At 36.5% G+C, this 21,229-nt stretch overlaps 1 protein-coding gene across 1 annotated transcript in view; it reads left to right on the forward strand.

Annotated features, from left to right (window-relative positions):
- The first annotated feature begins 1,441 nt into the window (after positions 1 to 1,441).
- LOC150082952 (uncharacterized) overlaps positions 1,442 to 21,229 on the forward strand; it is a 294,273-nt gene continuing 274,485 nt past the window's right edge. The window contains exons 1-3 of the mRNA XM_090378332.1: positions 1,442 to 1,483; positions 4,527 to 4,682; positions 15,434 to 15,687. Coding sequence (XP_090234458.1) covers positions 1,442 to 1,483; positions 4,527 to 4,682; positions 15,434 to 15,687 — 452 coding nt within the window. The remainder of the gene's footprint in view (positions 1,484 to 4,526; positions 4,683 to 15,433; positions 15,688 to 21,229) is intronic.

Here is a 21,229-nt window from a genome sequence, read left to right on the forward strand (position 1 = left end):
GTGTCCTCTGAGTCTCTTTCTTAATGGCTTTGCATAACTCAGTATACTCAATTTTCTCCTTGTCCGTGTTTTTCTTGCTCTTCATTTGTCATCTTCGGTTCATCATGACAAGTGTTTCTTGACTATTTTTTCCTCTTTGGATTTCTTTTTACCTATAGGTTTCTTGGACTTTATCACTTTCAGAAAGTTGTAATTATTTATTAGACTTAATGATATGGTGTTTATCCACATGCGGAAAGCTTCAATCGGTGTGTTGTATTTATAGGCAAGCATGAAGCAGTAGTTGAGGAGGTCATAATGTAACTGTTTTTTGAATGTGGTTAGGCTGGTGTTTTTAAACAACCTGAATTTGTATCCATAAGAAAGAATGTTCCTCAGTTCCTGGTATGGTATAATCTCCAGATTACCGGTTATAATGTGCCCATGGGGATTAACATACGGCTGTAGTTCTGCTTTGTGGCAAATGCACGAGTCAGTGTCTAATTTTACTTTGTCCATATTAGTAGCAAGGGATTTGTAATTGCAGGCAAGAAGGCCGAATGGTTTATCATATCTGTATTTGGCTTTTATTCTGATGTTTTGGCAACTGGCTGGAAGTAGATCAGAGTGCGAGTTAATACATTGGTTTATGTGGATGCGATCCATAGTTGTGTTTTGAAATTTTAACATAATGGTAGACTCTTTATTAATATTATTATTTATAGGTTTTAGTTTAAATTTACAAATGTCAAATAGCAGGTGGAATAGGTGATTTTTGAATTCGAAACTGTTGACGAATTTAAATAGTGCTTTTAGAATGTTGTGTTTCATGCTGAAAAGTAAGTTATGTATCTGATACATTTCTATGTCATGCCGACTGGGCTAGCTGGGTGGGTAAAGTGCCTGCCTGGCAACCCAAAGGTCACGGGTTCGATTCCTGCCTCGGGCTTGGATCAAAGTACTGCAAAAACCTTGGGAGATGCATTATGGCCACAGAAGCCTATGCGCCAACAACTACCAAAAAAAAAAAAAAAAAAAATTCTATGTCATTGTTGTCCCAATTTGTTGCGATCTGGGTAAAGCTACCTATTTTGTGATTGTTTGAATTATTTCTTGGTTTGCATTTTTTATGGCGCCTTAGTTTGCTTAGACATTTGGCCATTTGAAATTTCTCTTATATATAAAGGTTTTCTATAGAGCTGGTAATGATACTATGGCTAAATTTGTTGTTTAGTCCCTAGTACAGTGTTTTAAGTTTCAGCATAAACATTTCTTCCTGTTTGTTTCTTAAAGCAGGGTCAGGTATATGAGCTAAGATGGAAATGTAGATATTAGTGAAGCAATGCTTCTGGAAATGTTTATATTCTATTTCATTTTCCTGTTTGTCATGGTTTTTTTCTGTTATTGTAGTTGTTAATGTCGATCTATGAAGGTTAAGTCTTAGATGCAGTTTGTTGCCGGTATGGCCAACATACTTTACATTGCAAGTATGGCAAGTGATGAGGTAATACCACATTGCTATTCTTGCAGAAAATGGGTTCATTGCTATTGTTGGTAATATGATAGGGGTGCATGTATGGGCAGGTAAGGCATCGTCTATTGTTACATTTGTTGAATTTGAGGTTTTTTCTGTATGTGATGGAATGGAAATCTGTTATCCCAGTGTTAGCTAGGCTGGGAGCATTTGATGCTAGTTTGCTCTGTGAGGTGTGTGTAATATGTGTATGTTTAGGAATAGTAGAGTGTAACAAAGAACCATACAGAGCATAGGCTCCCGGGGTCAAGTTTATTCTACTCTGCCCGTATAGCATGTTTGGTAAATTTTGTCTATCCATATAAGAGTTCAATGTACATAAAAAATCAATAAAGTGAACATAATAATAAGTCAAAAAACAAGGTGAAAATAAAATCAGAAAAGGACAAGGAAATAAGATTCCTGAATATGGTATTAGTTCAAAATTAAGATTCACTAAGGAAATATAAGCTAATAAAGCGAATATACCGATATGAAGCAAGAAATATAGGCTAATAAGGCAAAGCTACTGATATAAAGAAGTGGGAAAACAGATGTAAACCATAATTACAATGTGTAGTTCTGTTGCCCATAATATAAAATTAAATTAAATTTTCTGTTTATACTCCAGCACGACCACCAAGTCAGTAGAGTATGTTTTTTATGTATATAGAAAGTCATTCCGGGTAGCGTAAGCAAAACCTGGACATGACTTGTAGTTAACATGTTTTATAGGAAGCAACAATTTAAGATATTATTAATAGTAAAAATAATAATTATAATGGATTATGGACCTGGGACACTGCTATATGCAGAAAGTACCCAACGACCATAATTTCTACATAAGTTAGTAGTGGTGAAGGGCAGTGTGCTAATGTTACGGTACTAGTAACGCTAGTTATGGAGGAGAAAAGGCGAACAGAACTGAAATCTCTATCATTGTTTTACAGGCACCACTAAATTGTGGAATGTTTTAGCTCTTAATTCGTGCTCTTAAAAATTAATCCTCTTAGCTATTAAAAGTTAAAGGCTAAATTCTTAATCCTTTTAGCGCTTAATTCGTGCTTTCTACAGCATCAGCTTAAAAGTCAGAGGGGCGAACAATGCGTACCCAGGTCTCCCAAAATCAGTTCGTTATATGGAAATTTTCTTTGTTATACAGAAACTATTTTCAATGTAATGACCAAGGGAAAATAAAAAAAATTTGCTATAATGAAGTTCGTTAAAAAGGTTCGACTGTATTTTTAATTAATTTTTAAAAATTAAAACCCCCTTTGGATCTGTTGGCGAGCAAATGCAAATTTAATACCTGTTCCCTTCAACCTACTTTGATTAGAGGAAAGCATGTCAGTAACAGGAGTGCTCGCTGCATGAAATGTGAAGCGCATACATAAACAATTTGATTCCATACAATGCATCTATGTCGGGAAGCCAGATAACGTTACTGATTGGAGGAAAGTATGCATAAGTAAAGCAAACTTAACTCTTCATGATATATGTCAATGAATGCATGCAGGTTTAATGTAATCATGAATTTTTTCCTAATTGTGCAATAATTAACAGACATTTCTGGAATTTTCTGTGGAGAATTTAATCGAAAATTGTACATTTCTATTCGAAATTTCAGCCATGTGGACAGAGTAGATGAAGCACAAATTGCTGAAATAATGTTGGATCAAATCAATCCTGCACGACTAATACAGTGTAATAAGTTCCACAACAAACAGACCAACTTCTATTTTGATAATGGTATACATATTCTGTACATTCCAGTGGGTAGTGATAAAATAACCAAAGTTACCAAAGATGGCCCACCACTTTCTTCACTGATTCCAGAACTTCAAGGCAATTCAAAAAATACAATCCTGATTTTTCCTATAATTTGAAAGAGTCCGTTTACCATTTTAAACAAGGATGCAACAGTGTTTGCAGATTTCAGAAAGCTCAGATAAATATGAATGAACATACCAAGGACATACAGGGCAAGTCAGATCCAGCCTACCACTTCTTGCCTTGTGGATATCCTTGAGATTTAAATCATCAGCAGTCTTTTCTACTGACTCTTCATGGAGGGCATTCAAAGAGCCTTCTTTTGTTGAATGCATCTCATCATTCTTATTAAAAAAAAAAACACAAAACAAGGCCTCGTATTGAACTATTGATACCACCATCTCTTAAAAATTGGATTCTCTCAGAATTAAGGAATCTAGATGATATTAGTGACAGTGTTTGAGAATGAAAATACTCTCCATTCAAGTAGATCCTACATCACTGAGGCCAACCAAATACAACAACGCCACCCATTGTCAACTGCACCAGTCCACGTTAAGATCCAGGCACGGCCCAAGTAATCTTGTAACAAAGAACCAATATGATATTTAATTAGTAATTTGATATTTGAAATTTAATTAGTAATCTGATATTTAATAAGTAATTGTCTCTGTTGGTTTCGCTATTTGTTACAAATTTGGAGAGGTTTCAGTTTGAATCTCATCAGAGACTTGAATTCTTAAAAGCCTCATCTAGATTTTAGTTACCAAATGGAATATGGTTTTTTTTAGTTAGTTATTCTAGATTTTCAGGCCACACAACTTGCAACTTTGCCTATGAGCAGTCGCTTGAACAGGAATAATATGCATAGTGTGATATGGTTTTACATGCTAATTGCACTATATAAATAAAAAAAAATAATAGAAGCAAAATAATCCTAATTTGCTGCTGTTAATTTTTAAAAGTGTACATTCTAAACATTTAATAGTGCCCATTTTTAAACAGTAAGTATATCAATAAATTAAGCTTTCAGTATGGCACAGTAAAGTGTTTCCTCTTCTGACATACTTTCATTAACCACCATTTAAAGGCCTTCTGAAATCACATTAATGCAGGGTATGTTCAGAATTTTTGGCATCATTGTATTTTTTCTGATACTAAAATACAAATTATATTTTTATATATAAAAATGTTTTTATGGAGTGTTTGTATTTTTTTAATGTTTTATGCTTTAATGTGATTAGTCTTTTGCATTTAATTTTAGGTTAACTGTCCATCATGTTTTATTATTAAAGAAGCACCTTCACAGTCAATGTCAGGCATTGTCAGACAGTTCATGAAACTGCATGAGGATGCACAAATATTTTGTGAAAGTCATAGCATGCAGCATAGATTCAGAAAGTTTCCATGTAGAGGAACTGTAAGTATTTATAGCCAAAAAAAATTAAAAATTGCATTTTTTACTTATTCATTAGCATCAACACAAATTAATTACAGTGCACTACACTTAATGGAAATTATGAATAGAAGTATAGAACTGAATTGAAAGGAATTAGGGGTGATATTTAATTAATGGATTTTTAGATGTGCTCTTAGAAATATAATTTGTATCTTCTATCTGCTTTCCCTGTCACATGGCAGCAGTTTTTGATAAAAGATATGAGGATATTTTAAGCATGAACTGTTATGTAGCAAATAATCTTTGACCTAGAACAAGTTGGACTTGTATTTATATGTTATTGCTGTAATATAACAGAATGCTGATTCAACAAATATATTTTTATGTGAAGGGTGACAAAGAATCATCATGACAGATCTGTTTATTCTTTTGGATGGAATTAATTGCTGCTCTTAATGACATGCAAAGCACTATCAGTTTTTATGTTATTATTAATTGCAGCTATTGCTAAAAGCAAAGATTAACCACCTTAAGAATTATAACAACATTTATGATGTTAAAGAATGTTTAAATTGGGCACTACGGTAAACCCTCGATATAACGGATTTCAGATTTAACGGACCGGACAAATAATAATACAGAAATGTACATATTAATCTTGACCATATTATTTTTTTTAGGTTATGCAAAACTAAAAATTAATAATAATTACCTATTTCCATTATTGTTTTGATAATTACCTACTTATTTTTATAATCAAATTCAGGAAATTGTTTTTTATTCTTTCTGAAAACGTGTTCAAACAGCTGTTTTCCCAGATAAGAGCAGGTGGTGACTTGTGAGCTGAGCGTGACTTGGACACTCAGGTCTGCCAATTTGCTTTGTTTTGGTCTCAGTCTGCCTCAAGCTATCTTGTGGTCAGGTTGTATACAGAGTGTTTCTGTGATTTCTGAATTGCGACTTTATTTATTAAATAATTTTTGAATTCTTACAATTTAAAATGGCATCAAGTGATAGAGGAGTTAAAAGAAAACATGTGAACTTAAATGTGGCACAGAAATTAGAACTAATTGAGAAATTAGAACAAGTCATCTCAGTAGCACGTGTTTGTGAAATTTACGGCATAAAAAAACACTGTTTCTGATATCTGTAAATCAAAGGCGAAATTGCAACATAATTTTATATTGTACAGTACTGTATATTGTATTAAAGCTTTTTTTTTTTTTTTATATTAAGAACAATAAAAAAATGTCCCCCCCCCCCAGGTTACATTCAATTTAACGGACTTCGGCATTAACTGACCTTTTCCCCCATTAGTCCGTTAAATCAAGGGTTTACTGTACTTTGTGATTGCTACTGAGATAGGAATATTGCAGTACTCTGAAATTATCATATAAACATGATTTTTTTTATGCCTCTAACAAAGTGAAGTTGATAACACTAGCTAACATGATTTTTACTTCCACTAGTATATCAGCTGTTTTCAGTTTTCATGCATAATTTCAAAAATAATTCTTAAAATTTCACTTTGCATCATAATTTCTACATAAACAGGCTTTAGTGTTTACCATTTGTATATCTTATTGCAATTAAGGGAAGTAAATATGACACTAATCTCTTGTATTACTTGCATATTCTCATAAATGGCAGTAATGTTGGAGAGGGTTCAACCTTGTCTGCCTGCCTGCCTTCCATCTTTCTCTTTCAGTAACAGAAAGATAGTTGTGGTGTGAGTATGTATATAGTTTATATGCGCATGTATTACTTATTGTTTTTTCTTGTGTGTTTTGCTTGGCATTGTATTGTTAAAATATTTAAGCAGAAGCAAAAGAAGTGGTTGAATCACCCTGAAAGTTCCTGCTGCCTGTGAGTGGATTTCTTACAACAAAAGCTCAAAGGAAGAAAATCTACAGTATTACTAAAGATGCACATTCTTTCTACTTTGGTTGCAAGATTGGTGATGAGAACAAAACTTGGGTTTCTTGTATGTGTGTATTACCTGCAACACAAATCTGAGGAAGTGACTAACTGGGAAAATTAAAAATGTGACTTTTGTTGTTCCTGTGGTGTGGTGAGAACCATGAAATCACATTGATGATTTCTATTTCTGCATGACAGATATGTCAGGGATGTCCATAAAAAAAAGCAAGCAGAGCATCAAATATCCTAACATATCTTCTGCTATTGCAGAAGGCCTTATTAGGCCTGATTCACATAATGAAATTCTGTCAATATGAGAACTAAAATCATGGGATAAAGGAAGCAGTGATGAATATGGTGAGGATTCTTGTCTTTTACTATATTCTTGTGACTTTGATGGACTTTTCACTTCAATAGATTTTGGCTATTGACCATAAAATTATAAAGTGCTGCAAAATAATTAAAAAAAGAGAGTTGAATGACTTAGTTTATGATTTAAACTTATCTAAAGAGCAAGCAGAACTCCTTGGTTCTGGGTTACAACAGTGAAAGCAGGAACTAAAATTATAGTACAGGCACTCCCTGGCTTACGTAATACTTGACTTACAGAAATTCAACTTTATGTAAGTTTTTGCTGGCCAGTGCAAACTTAAAAAGATCGTGGAAACATATTTTGCATCACGTAGGAATAAATGGAGGTATCATGAAAATATCGTAATGTTCAACCCAATAACACATTTTTTTTTAATAATTCGTTCCAACACCTCGGAAGTTGAAATTTTTGCTATATAACTAAGCTATTTATCTCTCTAAAAGGTCATTTTTATAATGGAAATTGCACAAAAAAACTTTCATTGTTATCATATGTTCTGTTAAAAGAATCAATTTTTTTTTTTTTTTTTACGTAAACCCCAAACATGAGAGGTATTAGAACCTATAGTATTTGTACCATGCTTGGGTTGGAGGCTGAGAAGACGAAAGAAGATATTTGTTGACATTGGACTTGAACTTCTGTAGACTGTAATTTTCAGGAAATACGTAAGAAAGAATGTTGTTCCAGAAAACGGCAGTTGAATGAATAAACGAGGAATATGAAAAGTTGGTTCTGTGAGTTTGAAATTGGAGAGTAAATGGATGTTGGCTGGTGGCAGCACGTGTTCGGACTATTTTGAAAGAGAGAGCGGGAATTATAGAAGCCAATTCAGAAGAACAACGCCCATGGAAATATCTGTAGAAGAGGCATGCAGCAGAAACAGTACTTCTATGAGACAGCAAGTGGAGAGACTCTGTTAGAGACGAATCATTAATTAACCTAACTGCCCTCTTCTGAACGGAATAAAGAAGCCTGAGAGATGTTTTGGGAGCACCACCCCAGATGTGGGAACAATATTCCACGGTTGGGTGAATTTGTGATTTGTACAGAGTGAACAGCTGTTTGGAAGAAAAATAACGCCGAGAGCGAAAAAGAAAACCAAGTTTTTTAAATGCAGAGGAAGCAATATTTGTAATGTGCTTGTGCCAAGAGAGATTAGAAGTCAGGGTAATCCCCAAAACAGATATCATTTTGCCTAGAAATCGGAGTGTCACCAAAGATAAGCATAGGAGCAGAAGAATCCTTTTTGCGAGATATAAGACAAGACTGAGTTTTAGAAGGATTGAAATTAAATAAGTTGTCTTTGCCCCACTGGAGAATTACCTGGAGATTGACATTTAAGGAATTCGTAGCAGGTTTTCGAGAAATTGAAGCTGATTGAGCAGGGCAAGATTTCTCAAAATGGAAAGTGGAATGCAATGTGCTATCATCGGCCAAACTGTGGATAGGATTTCCAGTCAATGGAAGAAGGTCATTAATATACAAGAGGAAAAGAGTGGGGGAAAGAACTGAACCTTGGGGGACATCGGCATTAGTGGAGAAGTTAAAAGACAGAGAGCCATCTACCATCACCTTAAGTGAGCGATCAGAGAGAAAACTGGATAACCAATTACAAAAAACAGTTGATAAACCATAAGATGGAAGCTTGTTTAGAAGACCTTTATGGCAAACACGATCAAAAGCCTTTGAGATGTCGAGTGCAACTGATTGTGTTTCACCGAACTTTTCCATTGAAATAGTCCATAAATGGGCAAAATAAGCCAGAATATCACCAGTGGATCGACTGATGGAATCCATACTGGCGATCGTTGATCAGAAAGAAGGTTTCTAGGTAGTTTAAGACTTGGTGGTTAAGTGATTTCTCCATTACTTTAGAAAGAGTAGAAGTAATTGCAATCGGACGATAATTGGATGGGAGGGATTTGTCCCCCTTTTTAGGAACTGGCTGAATATGAGCAAATTTCCAAGCAGAAGGAAAAACACCTTTGGAATAAGAAAGTGAAAAAAGGTGGCAAAGAACAAGAGTAAGTTCAGGAGCACAGGTTTTGAGAACAAGTGGAGAACTACCATCAGGACCTGGAGCTTTCTTAGCATCAAGATTCATCAAAATCCTTCTGACATCCTTTTGACGGAAGACTACAGGAGGCATTGAATGGAGCATGTTGGGAATGGTGGGAGGTGTTTTACCAAGATCATTAATACACGAGTTGGAAGAAAAATGGGATATCAGCTTTATCCTTGGCTGAAGTGACAACAGAACCATCTGGTTTGGACAGAGGTGGGAGCAGAGAGGGGAAAAAGTTGCGGCCAATAGCTTTGGCAAGAAACCAGAATGCTTGGCTACCATTGGGGCAAGAAGCAAGTTTTCTGCTCTTAGCCTGTTCAAAACCTAGTTTGGACTGATTAATAACTGCTTTATAATTGTTGAGAACTTTGGTGTAGGCAAAAAATGAAACCGAAGAATTATAAACAAGCCAATTACGATATGCAACGTTCTTCTCTTGAACTGCCTTAGCACATTTATTGGAAAACCAAGGTTTAGATAAAGGACGAGATTTTAAAGTGGTATGTGGAATAAAGGATTCCATTCCTGCAAGAATAATTTCACTGACACGATCTGAGCAAACATTGACATCAGAAGTTTTGAAACAGTAATCCGACCAGAAAAGAAGAAAAGAAATCTTGCAGGTCATCCCATTTTGCATTCTTGTAATGCCAAACAATACGAGGTTGGGAATAGCCATGAGATAAAGGCTCCATTGGAGAAGAGACAATCACCAAGTTGTGATCTGAGGTGCCTAAAGGACCTCTCACTTTGACCGTGTACTTAGAAGGGTTGTTTGTGAGAAAAAGATGAAGCATGTTTAGGATTGTCTGGTATTCTTGTAGGTAAATGAACAATCTGTGCAAGGTCATTAGTAATTGCAAAAGCCTCAGCATCTCGACCAGCTGGGTCGGTGTGACTAGAAAACGGAAGCCAGCTGGAGTTGTGAACATTAAAATCATCAAGGAAAATTACCTCACTGTTAGGAAAGTTGGACTGGAGAAAGTCAAGTTGCAAAGAGAGGACTTCAAAGAGCTCCAAGTGATTAGTGGAGTTGGGAGAATGGTAGAGACAACAGATGAATTTGAGACAATGAGGTAGAGAGATTTTGAGCCAGAGAAGATTGAAAAGAGGAGATTCCAAATTACCAAGTCTCTGACAGGGAATGTCGGAACGGACATATGCACAAGTACCACCTTTGAGGCGAAAGGAATCATACAGTGAATAATTTGGGCAACTGAGATGAGCAGTAGTTGAATCAATCGATAACTGAGATTCTGTCAATAAAAGTACATGGGCTTTGGCAGACTGCAGGTGGAAATGGGCATCGTTGAGATTAGTATTGAGACTATGTATATTTGTGAAATGAATTAGGAAGTGTTTGGGAGGTTTAGATCTTTTTGCAGATAACCTTATTCTATTAGTTTGACAATTCATGGTGTATTCAATAGTAAAAAAAATTGGGAGGGACATGCTGTATGAAGTAATGAAATTTTTGGATATGGCATAGACATGGTAAGAATATGCCGAGATCCTTGACATAACGTGGCCTCGACAATGCGCCCCCCCCCCGCATACACACTACTCGGACTCCCTCCAGTCACTATCTGGCAGAGTAGAGGTAGCAAGATTATAGACTAGCTGATCTGGAAGCCTCCAAGAGAGTTGCCAATAGGTTCGGTCTGGTGTACTAACTAGCAGTTGGCCTGCGAATGCCGTTTTAGAGCTGTACCCTCAAAATGTAAGGAAGATTGGATCTCGCCACGATGTTCATCCTAACCTCAAAAGTCATCAATCATACTGCATGACGGAAGAGATGAGATCATACAGTGAATAATTTGGGAATAATTTTTGAACGTCTTTGTGATATTTTTCTAAAACACATTTCTGGAGATCATTACCATAAAATAGTAAAAATAATTTGCACTTTCCAGTTTATTGGGGTTTTTCTGTTAGGACAATCTATTGTAAACTCTATCTTATTGCATTTGCGATAATGCCGATAATTGGAATTGTGTGGGTTTTTATGTTACGGTATTATGGTGAAATGAGTTCCCCTTCACTGAAATCTTCATTAAAAAAAAAACATAAATAAATTTTCAGAATCTTCTCTTCATTCCTATTTATTTATTTCAATGGTGTAGGGAAAGGGACCAACGGAAAATGCAAGTGCTGGCAGTGCTAGGAAACAAATCAAAATTGATTTAGGATTGAAGATGATTAATTAAGAAGTACGAAGCAGGACAAAGTTTGTCATCTATTGTACAGAATTAGTTCTTGCTCCTTCAACAGTGAATACTATTTTAAGGGACAGTGCTTGTATAAAAGAACATGTTAAAGTATTAATGCATTTAAGATGAACATTGATAGAAAACAGCATTCAGGTGCTATATCGAAGATGGAAAGCCATTAATAATATGGATGGAAAATCAGATTCAGAAGCAAGTGCCCCGAGTCCAATGACCATTCAAGCAAAAGCAAGAAGTATTTATGAAGATATTAAGGATAAGTACGGCAGACCCCAAGCCAAATTCATGGCAAGCAGCATGTAGTTTAATAGGTTCAAGCATCGTGCTGGTTTCCAAAACTTTAAAGTATGCGGTGAAGTTGCCAGTGCTGATTCTGCAGCTGCAGAGAAATTTTGTGATGTATCGGAAAAAACCCCTTCTAAATCTCCACAGCCCACAACTTCTGCAGTGGCATGCTTATCAGCTGGAGAGTTAATTCTGGCAATGATGTTTGAAAGGTAAAACCTGCTGATGTTATGCCTGTCTCCTCTCTTTTTTATATTTATAATTTTGAAATTGTTGTATTTTTGTACACTTTCGTAATTTTTCCTTTGCATGAGATAAAAAAATGGAATAAATTCTATTTAAATGTTTGTTGCAAATTTCTTTTTTGCTTCAATCAAATTCAGCACGCATAGTTGCGAGTGCTGCATAAACCTTTGGGGAAATTCCGACTTACGTAAAATTCAACTTGAGTAGAGTTCTGCGGAACGCAACCCTTACGTAAGTTGGGAAGTGGCTGTATATTGAAAATGGCACAAAGTGTTTTCAATATATTTCATTATGGAAGATGGTATGTATGTCTGTAAAGATATTGGTGGTCTTTTGAATTAACTGGACATTTGAACACAATCCTAATGGATGGTGTGTATTTATTGATATCTCAAAAGTAAGTTCAAAAGCAGTTTTGCTGCACAATGGAAATGAATTCCCATCAGTTACATCTACTTCGTGATGTTGGTGTGAAAGAAACATATGAAAGCATGTCCAAGATTTTGAGTGCAATAAAGTGTACACCGACTTTGCTTGGAATGTTTGTGGTAATTTTAAGGTAATTGAATTACTCTCTGATTATATTGTGCAGCATTAGGAAAATAGGGAGGAATTTTTTTTTACCCTGGAGAAATAATATGAAATATGTTACACTGGTTGAACCAAAAAAAAGGTTCTTCCACCTTTGCATATAAAGCTTGGATTAATAAAGAATTTTGTTTCTGGAAGAAGGAAATGGATTCTGCTATGTAAGGGAAGTGTTTCCCAATTTAACAGATGCAAAATGAAAGAAGGAATTTTCATTGGACCTCAAATAAAGAAACTCCTCAAAGGTGATGTATTTGAAACATAATAGTTTTTTCCATGTAATATCTTTTTCACAGGTCTGGCCAAAAATTCAGATATTATCTACTATATTGTAAAAATATAATTCTATATATTTAGTTGTTTAGTAAGTAAAAATTTACCTTATTAGATTAATTTTGTATAGAAAGAATATAAAAAATAACAAAAATTTTAACGACAAATACCTCTCTCAATTTGAAGATCATGTTTTCTGTTACAGAAAAAAACAGTTTTAAGATACGAACAGAAAATAAAAATGACTTAATTAATTTTACTTTATTATATTGCATTTAATTGGTAATTTTTCAATTTGAATTTTTGTATTTGTATAGGGCATTTGAGCAGTAATTATAGGTATAGAATTGAAATGCTAAAGATAAAAAATTTGAAATAAGAATACTTTCAGAATATGAAAATTTAAAGTAATGTATTTTGGCAGCTGCATAACATTTCATTTGTCATAAATATCATTAGCATAACTAAAACTGCAATTATACAGTTATTTGTTATTAGCTGTACTTTCATGAATTTCTTTAACAAGTGTATTAGGCATGGCCCTTCAGTAATTAATCTATAATCTTCTCATTTGAAGAATTAAAATGTTGTCCTTTTAAGAATTAACTTGTTTTGCAACTACCACAGTTAAATTAACTGGCATGTATGGCTGTTACTATAATAGCATTTTAATCTATGTTAAAAACCAATAGGTAAATTGACTGCAGATGAGGATTAAGTCACTAAGGCAGCGACTTAGTGGAAAATCAGAAAAATCAGATCCCGGTATAATCAGGATTTTTGACCTATGTATATAAGAGTGTGTATTTGAGAAATGATATTAGTGTTAGTTCACTCTTCAACGAAAATGGATGAAATTTGTGAAATTGTTCCATCTCAGAAGGGAAGTGTTAAAATTAATGTATGTGGTTATTTATTGGTGCAAGATAAACATTGTAACAACATATTCTACTGGTGTTGGGGGTGAAGAAAATCAGAAAGATGCAAAGGTAGAGCAACAACAAAATATTCAAATGGAGGGCATTGTCTTCAAAATTTCGTAAGCCATAATTATGCTCCACAAGCCAGTGCTGCAGCTGTAGCAAAAGCCGTTGGCCAAATGAAAGAATGTGCGAAGCAAACCAAAGAACTGTACCAGGTTATTCAAACCAGCATATCAGCAGTTCTTCCAGAGAATCTGCCATATATGCCATCAGAAAGTTCTCTTCGAAAGAGAATAAAATGTGTAAGAGAAGCAGAATGACCGTCAGAACTGCAGTCACTTGAGGAACTTGATATCCCAGATGCTTTGCACCATACATTAAATAGTGAATTGTTTCTTGTTAAAGATTCTGCAGTAGGAGAGGATAGAGTTCTTCTGTTTACAACAAAAGTAAATATTCAATGCCTATCATGTGCCCAATATTGGATTATGGATGGTACATTTAAAGCCATGCCCACAATTTTTTTATCAATTGTGTACAATACATGCACCCGTTGGTAATGAAAACTATCGAATTCTTCCCTTAGTATGTGTTGATGACTAATAATAGTGAAGAAAGTTATAAACGGTTGTTTCAAGATATGATTGACTTTGCCGAAGATAATGAAATTGAATTGAGACTACAGGCCATATTAACTGACCTGGAATTCGGTGCAATAAATGCCTCCAAAGGTGAGTTCCTTAACATGTCTAATAAGGTGTTTTTTCCACCTTGGACAATATGTTTGGAGAAAAATTTAAGCAAGTGGACTGGCATCTCAGTATGGCACTGATGAAGAATTTAGTTTGTTGCTTCAACATTTGAGTACCAATGTTAACATTTATTCCTTCTGGGGAGATACCATAAGCATTTAATGTTCTGAAGTCACATTTATTGAGGGAAGCTAGTGATGTGATAGAGTGGTTTGAAGATAATTATATATATGGAAGAATTAGATGGTATATGCATAATGGTACAGTAATTCGTGCTTCACCATTATTTCCACCAACATTATTGTCCGTATACAATTCCATTCAGCTGGGAATTCCATGCTCCAAAACAGTGTTGAGGCTTGGTATAGAAGATGGGAGTGTATAGTTGGACGAGCACATATTGGTGTATATAGGATCATCGAGAAATTTCAGGAAGAATAGCAACAGGTCGATAATCAGGGTGAATGCATACTTCGTTGTGAACCCTGTCCAAAACTTAAGAAGGTGACAGTTGACGATAGTGAAAATAGATCTGTGATGGATTACCTTCACGGTATTGTGCACAATGTATCTTTATAAATATTATTTTATTTTATGCATATATATATATATATATATATATATATATAAAACGTGTTGTTTATTCATAAATATGACATTAACAATATATACTGTTTGTATAACTGCAATGTACATGTTCCATGTGTTCAAATAAAATTTTAATATTTTTAGTGGTCAAATTGATTACATGAAAAACATTTTTTATTGCAAACAGTTTTTGAGTTATGGACTCTTACATGAAAAACATTTTTTATTGCAAACAGTTTTTGAGTTATGGACTCTAACTTTGTTTTTTTAAATACAGTGGGCATGTTAGGATTTTCGACTGTTGGGATTTTGGCCTTCGGGAATCTGGTTGTTGGGATTTTGGCTGTCGGGATTTTGGGCGGCACCACCTTTTAACAGTACTTGAAACCAGATAACCTAGGTTTTTCATTCAGAGAAATGGTAAAATTATAACAACAGTATAATGGTTAAATTTATGTCTCTAACTTTAAAAATTTGCATGACACTGAATGCTTAATTATTGGTTTTAATTTATGTGTTTTATTTTTGCAGATCATTATGGTTTATAGCTATCTGCATAAGAGCTGGTGTCGTGCACGCGTTGATGACATCCTTGAGACAACTCAAGGTCCCCGTTTGAGTGTTTATCTTGTAGATTATGGAGAAATTGTTAGCACGATAACTGAATGGGTAGATACCTTTCCTGAGCATTTCCTTTTAGTTCCTTTTCAAGCAATGGAACTGATTCTGTTGGGTTTGAAGCCAAAATCACTGCTTATAAAAACTGATATGACAGTTAGTTTTGGGTATGTTGTTATTAAATCTTTTTTTTTTTTTTTTTTTTTTCATTAATACATGTTGGTTTTTATTAAAAAAATTTTTTTTTTTTAAGAACACAATTTTCATCTTTTGGTGCACGTGTAATAATGAGTGAAAAAAAATTAATGCAATGATTTCTTTCCATGTGTTTGTAGGTTCCAGTATTAGTAATACCATTTTACACTTTTAAATGTTTTATTACAGCCTGGAAATGCTTGGGATATATTATTTTCTTAGTAGAGAACTATTTCAGGATGAGGATGTACCAAGTTGAAACAGTGTATCATGGAACGTTTACAGTTATACTATTGAAGGGATTAAAACCAGTACTTTATTTATTTTCTTGTTGTGATGTTTCTTTTTATGATGGTGACAAACTCAAAAGATATGAGAACCCATAATACTTTAGTACTGTTTGTGGGTTCAAAGCTGAGAAGACAGAAGATGCTTGTTGACATTAGACTTGGATTTCTGTAGATTGTAATTTTCATGAAATACAGTAAACCCCCGCTATTCGTGGCGGTTATGTTCCTGAGAAATGCTGCAACTACCGAAAACGCGAATACTGAGCTATGGCTCCCATAGTAATAAAGGGATTCCGTTCCAAAGTATAAGAAAAACTATATAAGAAAAACTAGTCTAAAATCTTGTCTATGTATGTATTATATGTACCTTCATAAAATGACTATGTACATATAAGGTATGTTCGTGTCAGACGGCGCCTGGGATTTCTCACATCTCCGTGTGTGTTTGCTGTATTGAGAACAGTACACTGCAAGCCAGAGACTTGAAAGTGTGTGGGCCATGCTGTGCAGTGTGGTCTGTTGTGCCCATTGTTTGTCCGGCTTATTGGCCACCAGGCCCCTAGTGGGGCCCGACGTTGCCCATACCTCGCCACGTGGTGGAGGCTAACCGGGTGTCCGGAATCATGACAAGTTGCTCCGGCAGGTAGTTTCCTGGGATTTCAGTGGCTAGGACCTAAAAAAAATAAAAATAAAATATTTATATATATATACGCATTTGACGTTAATTCTTAATAAGATTGCTGTTAGCAAATCGTTGGTTGGGGTTGAACGCTAGAGAGATGTGTTAAAAGGCCTAATAGGTCGGGCAGAATTTTGTTGTTATTAAATTTAGATGTGTGAACTATACGTTGGAGGGGAAGCTGAAGACTGGGGAGTAGAAGTAGAAGTAAGGGGTCGATAGAGGAGATGACCCCTGCTAGGCAGTATGGCATGCCCATGCCACACCAGAGGGGAGTTTGGATGGCGGGTGGGGGAGACGAACAAGAGTTCTCCCCCTGCCATGGATAAGGTATACAGGTAGAGTGGGGGAAGAGACTGAAGGCTGGCGGGGGGGGGGGTGAAAGGCAGAAGCATGGGGACAATAGAGAAGGCAACCCCAGGTGGTCAGTGAGGCAGGCCCATACCTCACCAGGCAAAGAGATGGGTCGGCAGGGGGGAGGAAACAGCATGTCTCCTCTCCTGCCGGGGATAGGGAATTAAAGATGAATAGGTTTAGGGTACTCCATTCAGCTCGCCATATAGCATTTGGCAACAGAGCTGCTAGTGGTCCTAGTCCGTTCCCAGAAGCGATCGGACTGAAGCGTGATCGTTCATGGGGTTGGTTCCCGTCCGTTCTGCAGTCTTTACCGTCAAAAGGTCCGGCTTTGCTTGTCAGCATTTGTGGGGTCTTTCTTGTGACATTTCCGATCCCTGTGGTGTTTGCGTCAATGTTGTTTATAGAGTCATTTATTCGACTTTAAGTCCACTTCAGGGTTTAATTATCGGAGGCCGTTGGGTTCCAGGCGTCTTCCGCGGGACGATTTCCTTCGAGGTTTGTTCATTTCCCTATTGTGTTAGTGGTTGGTTGCGGTTCGCTGTGAAAAGAGCTCTCCATCTTGTGAACAGGGCCAGTGTATAGCTGGAGAAAGCCTGATATTCTTCCCTGGTGTCCAAGATGTGGTGCTCCTGGCCGTATGGTAGATACTGTATTTTGGTGATGAATGCACTGCAGAGGTCGTCATAGAGCTAGCAATCATGCATGAGGTGTTGCCAGCTCTTCAGCCCCCCCACAGGTGCAGGTGGGATCTTCCTGTATTCTGAGTAGGGATAGCTTTGCATTCAGAGCTCCATGTCCTGTCAGTAGGTATGTGACTTGTAGGTCCCGGGAAAACCAGGGTGGGAAGTTCGGAAAAACCCGGCCAATGTTGGGCAGAAACTTTCTGGTGATTTCGGCTTTTTGCGAGGTGGCCCATCTATCCTGCCACACCTGCAGCAGCAGCAGGTGAGCATGTAGCTTTTTCTTTTCCATAGTCTTGCTATTGATGATGTCAGTGGTGAATCCCAAACATGTCTGTGGGATACCCTTGTCCAGGTGGTCGTGAGGCCCTGTCGAATGATCTCCAAGTCCAGTGGAAGGACTTGCAGGGCATGCGTGCTCACTGTGCTGCAAGCTCAAGTAATGGTCAGAAGGATTGATCGGTGAATCAAGTCAATGATTCGTTTATTGACAACAGTTGTGCTTTTTGATACCACGTGCCAGATGCATACATGACTATTGGTGTGAAGATGGTTTTATAGAAAAGATGTAGCACCCGTCTGTCTAGGCCCCAGTCTCTGCGAGTGACTCTGGCAACCAATGCAGTGTATCGTCTGATTTTTGTGTGCAAGTATTTCAGGTGGTCCTGAAACGATAGATTAGGATCTAGAATCATGCCTAGGTACCTTAGCTGCTTAGAGGGGAACAGGTATCCTGTGTATCAGACACTCAGCCTAAAACACTGATGGATCCAATATCTCTCTATTACAGAAGATTTAGGAGAAGTCCGGTTGGCCTGCCTCCCTAAAATCCACTCATGCACACCTTCTCGATGGTAAGCCCTGTTATGTCACTTAGGTGGCAATGAACGTGTAGAGTGGTTCTCTTCAAGATGCCTGGTCAGCGTGAAGAGGAAAAGACCAAACACTCCAGCATATGAGAGCACAACAATACAAATGGCCCTCAGTCCCCAGCAGCTTTCACTCTCCCTCTTAAGGCAGCGAGAGGATCAGAGTGGAAGCAGAGGGTGCTAAGAATCTATGGGTACGACCAGCTGCCATGCACGGAAACTGAACTTGGCCTGTTCTAACGTACGATCACTCATCGGTGAAGACAGGATATTAGAGCTGGAAAAGGAATTAGAAAATGTGAATTGGAATGTCATCGGTTTGGCTGAAACAAGAAGAAGAAATGAATCATAAGTTTATCAAGTGGAAATCTGCTGTACACCAATGGAAACAGTGAAAGGAGTGAAGGTGGAGTTGGCTTTCTGGTCCATAAAGATTTTAAAAACAACATTTTGTAATTCAAAAGTACATCACCAAAGGTGTCAAGACTGATACTCAAGATTTCTAAGAGGTACAAGCTAAAGATTATAATGATTTATGCACCAACATCGAGCCATGATGATGAAGAGGTTGAAGTAATGTACACCGAAATTGAGAGTCTTCTAGATGAGCAGAAAACACACTACACTATTATTATGGGGTACTTCAATGCTAAGGTTGGAAAAAGGCAAAACAGTGCAGAAAGAGGAACTATAGGAAATTTTGGAATTGGTGAAAGAAATAAGAGGTGAAAGACTTGTGGAATTTGCAGAATCTCAAGGACTGTCAGTAATGAACACTTTTTTCAAGAAAAGGGTGAACAGAAAGTGGACATGGAAGAGTCCAAATGAATTAACAACTAATGAAATCGACTTCATCCTCACTAACAGAAGATATATTGTGAATGATGTTACCGTCCTGAATAAGGTAAATGTTGGAAGTGATCACAGAATGGTAAGATGTACACTTGATATAGATGTAGGAAAGGAAAGGAAAAAACTGACTCGAGTAAATAATACAAAGGTCTTTGAGATAACAGAGGAGGAGAAAAAGCAGTATGTACTGGAACTTAAGAACAAGTTTGAGCTTCTGCAGACTGCTCAGGACCAAGATATTGACGAAGAATATTAGAACTTTCTGAAAGTGATAAAGCCCAAGAAACCTATAGGGAAACAGAAATCCAAAAAAGAAAAAATTAGTCAAGAAACACTTGTCATGATGAACCGAAGATGACAAATGAAGAGCAAGAAAAACACTGACAGGGAGAAAATTGAGTATACTGAGTTATGCAAAGCCATTAGAAAGAGGCTCAGAGAGGACATAAGAAGATTTAACACAAGAAAAGTAGAAAAAGCATTAAGGGAAAACAAAGGATTTAAATCAGCAGCCATGAGCAGTAATACAGAAAGACAAATGATACTGAAACTGAAGAATAGCGATGGTGTACTTATAAACAGCAGAGAAGGCATAATTCAAATAGCAGAAGACTACTATAGAGAATTATACAAGGAGCGAGGGAATGATACCAGCAGTGGGGAAGATTGATTGCAAAGTAGCAACACATACGACATACCCGATATTCTTCCTGATGAGGTAGAACATGTATTGAAGAAAATGAAGAATCAGAAACCCCCGGGGGAAGATGAAGTTACTGTAGAGTTGTTAAAATTGGCAGGAAGAGACATAACACAAAAACTGGCAAGGCTCTTCACAAAGTGCATTAGAAAAGGTGTGACGCCTAAGCAGTGGAATAATGCAATCATAGTTTTGCTGCATAAGAAAGGAGATAAATCAGAAATTGGAAATTATAGACCAGTTAGCTTGTTATCCCACATGTACAAGTTGTTCACAAGGGTCATTACTAACAGATTAGAAAGAATACTTGATGAGAATCAACCGAAAGAGCAAGCTGGCTTTAGAACAGAATTTTCAACTATGGATCACCTTCACGTAATATCACAGCTAATGGAGAAAGCAAATGAATATAAAACACCATTATGCCTGGCATTTGTGGATTATGAAAAGGCATTTGACTCCATACAGCATAAGGCAATGTTTCGAGCACTGGAAAGACAAGGCATAGATACCCCATATATTATGATTTTGAAGAAAATATATGAGAGTGCTACCTCCTTTATTAGACTAGACAAAGACAGTAGGAAATTTAAAATCGAGAAAGGAGTTCGACAAGGAGACACAATATCTCCGAAGCTGTTTACTGCTGCCCTTGAGGAAGCTTTCAGAAGATTAGACTGGTCGCAGAAAGGAGTCAATGTGAACGGAGAGTACCTAAACCATTTACGATTTGCAGATGATATTGTGGTCATAAGCCACAATCCCAAAGAATTAGAGGAAAATCTTAATCAGTTATGCACAGTTAGTAAGGATTTTGGACTAAAGATGAATATGGCTAAAACAAAAGTAATGATGAACAAGTATGCCACGGAAAGGGAAATAATGATTGAAGGAGCAGTAATTGAAAAGGTGGAGTCATATACTTAACATGGGACAAGTTATTAGCTGTAATAATGATAAATGGCTGGAAGTCAAGAGAAGAATAAATTTTGGATGGATAGCATTCAGGAAATATAGTCACATACTGAAGAGCAATATCCCAGTTTGTCTGAAACGTAAAGTAATGAATCAATGTATACTCCCCACC

The sequence above is a fragment of the Mastigoproctus giganteus genome, chromosome 7 (assembly GCF_048544385.1).
Source record: "Mastigoproctus giganteus isolate SK-2022 chromosome 7, ASM4854438v1, whole genome shotgun sequence".
NCBI classification, from domain to species: domain Eukaryota; kingdom Metazoa; phylum Arthropoda; class Arachnida; order Uropygi; family Thelyphonidae; genus Mastigoproctus; species Mastigoproctus giganteus.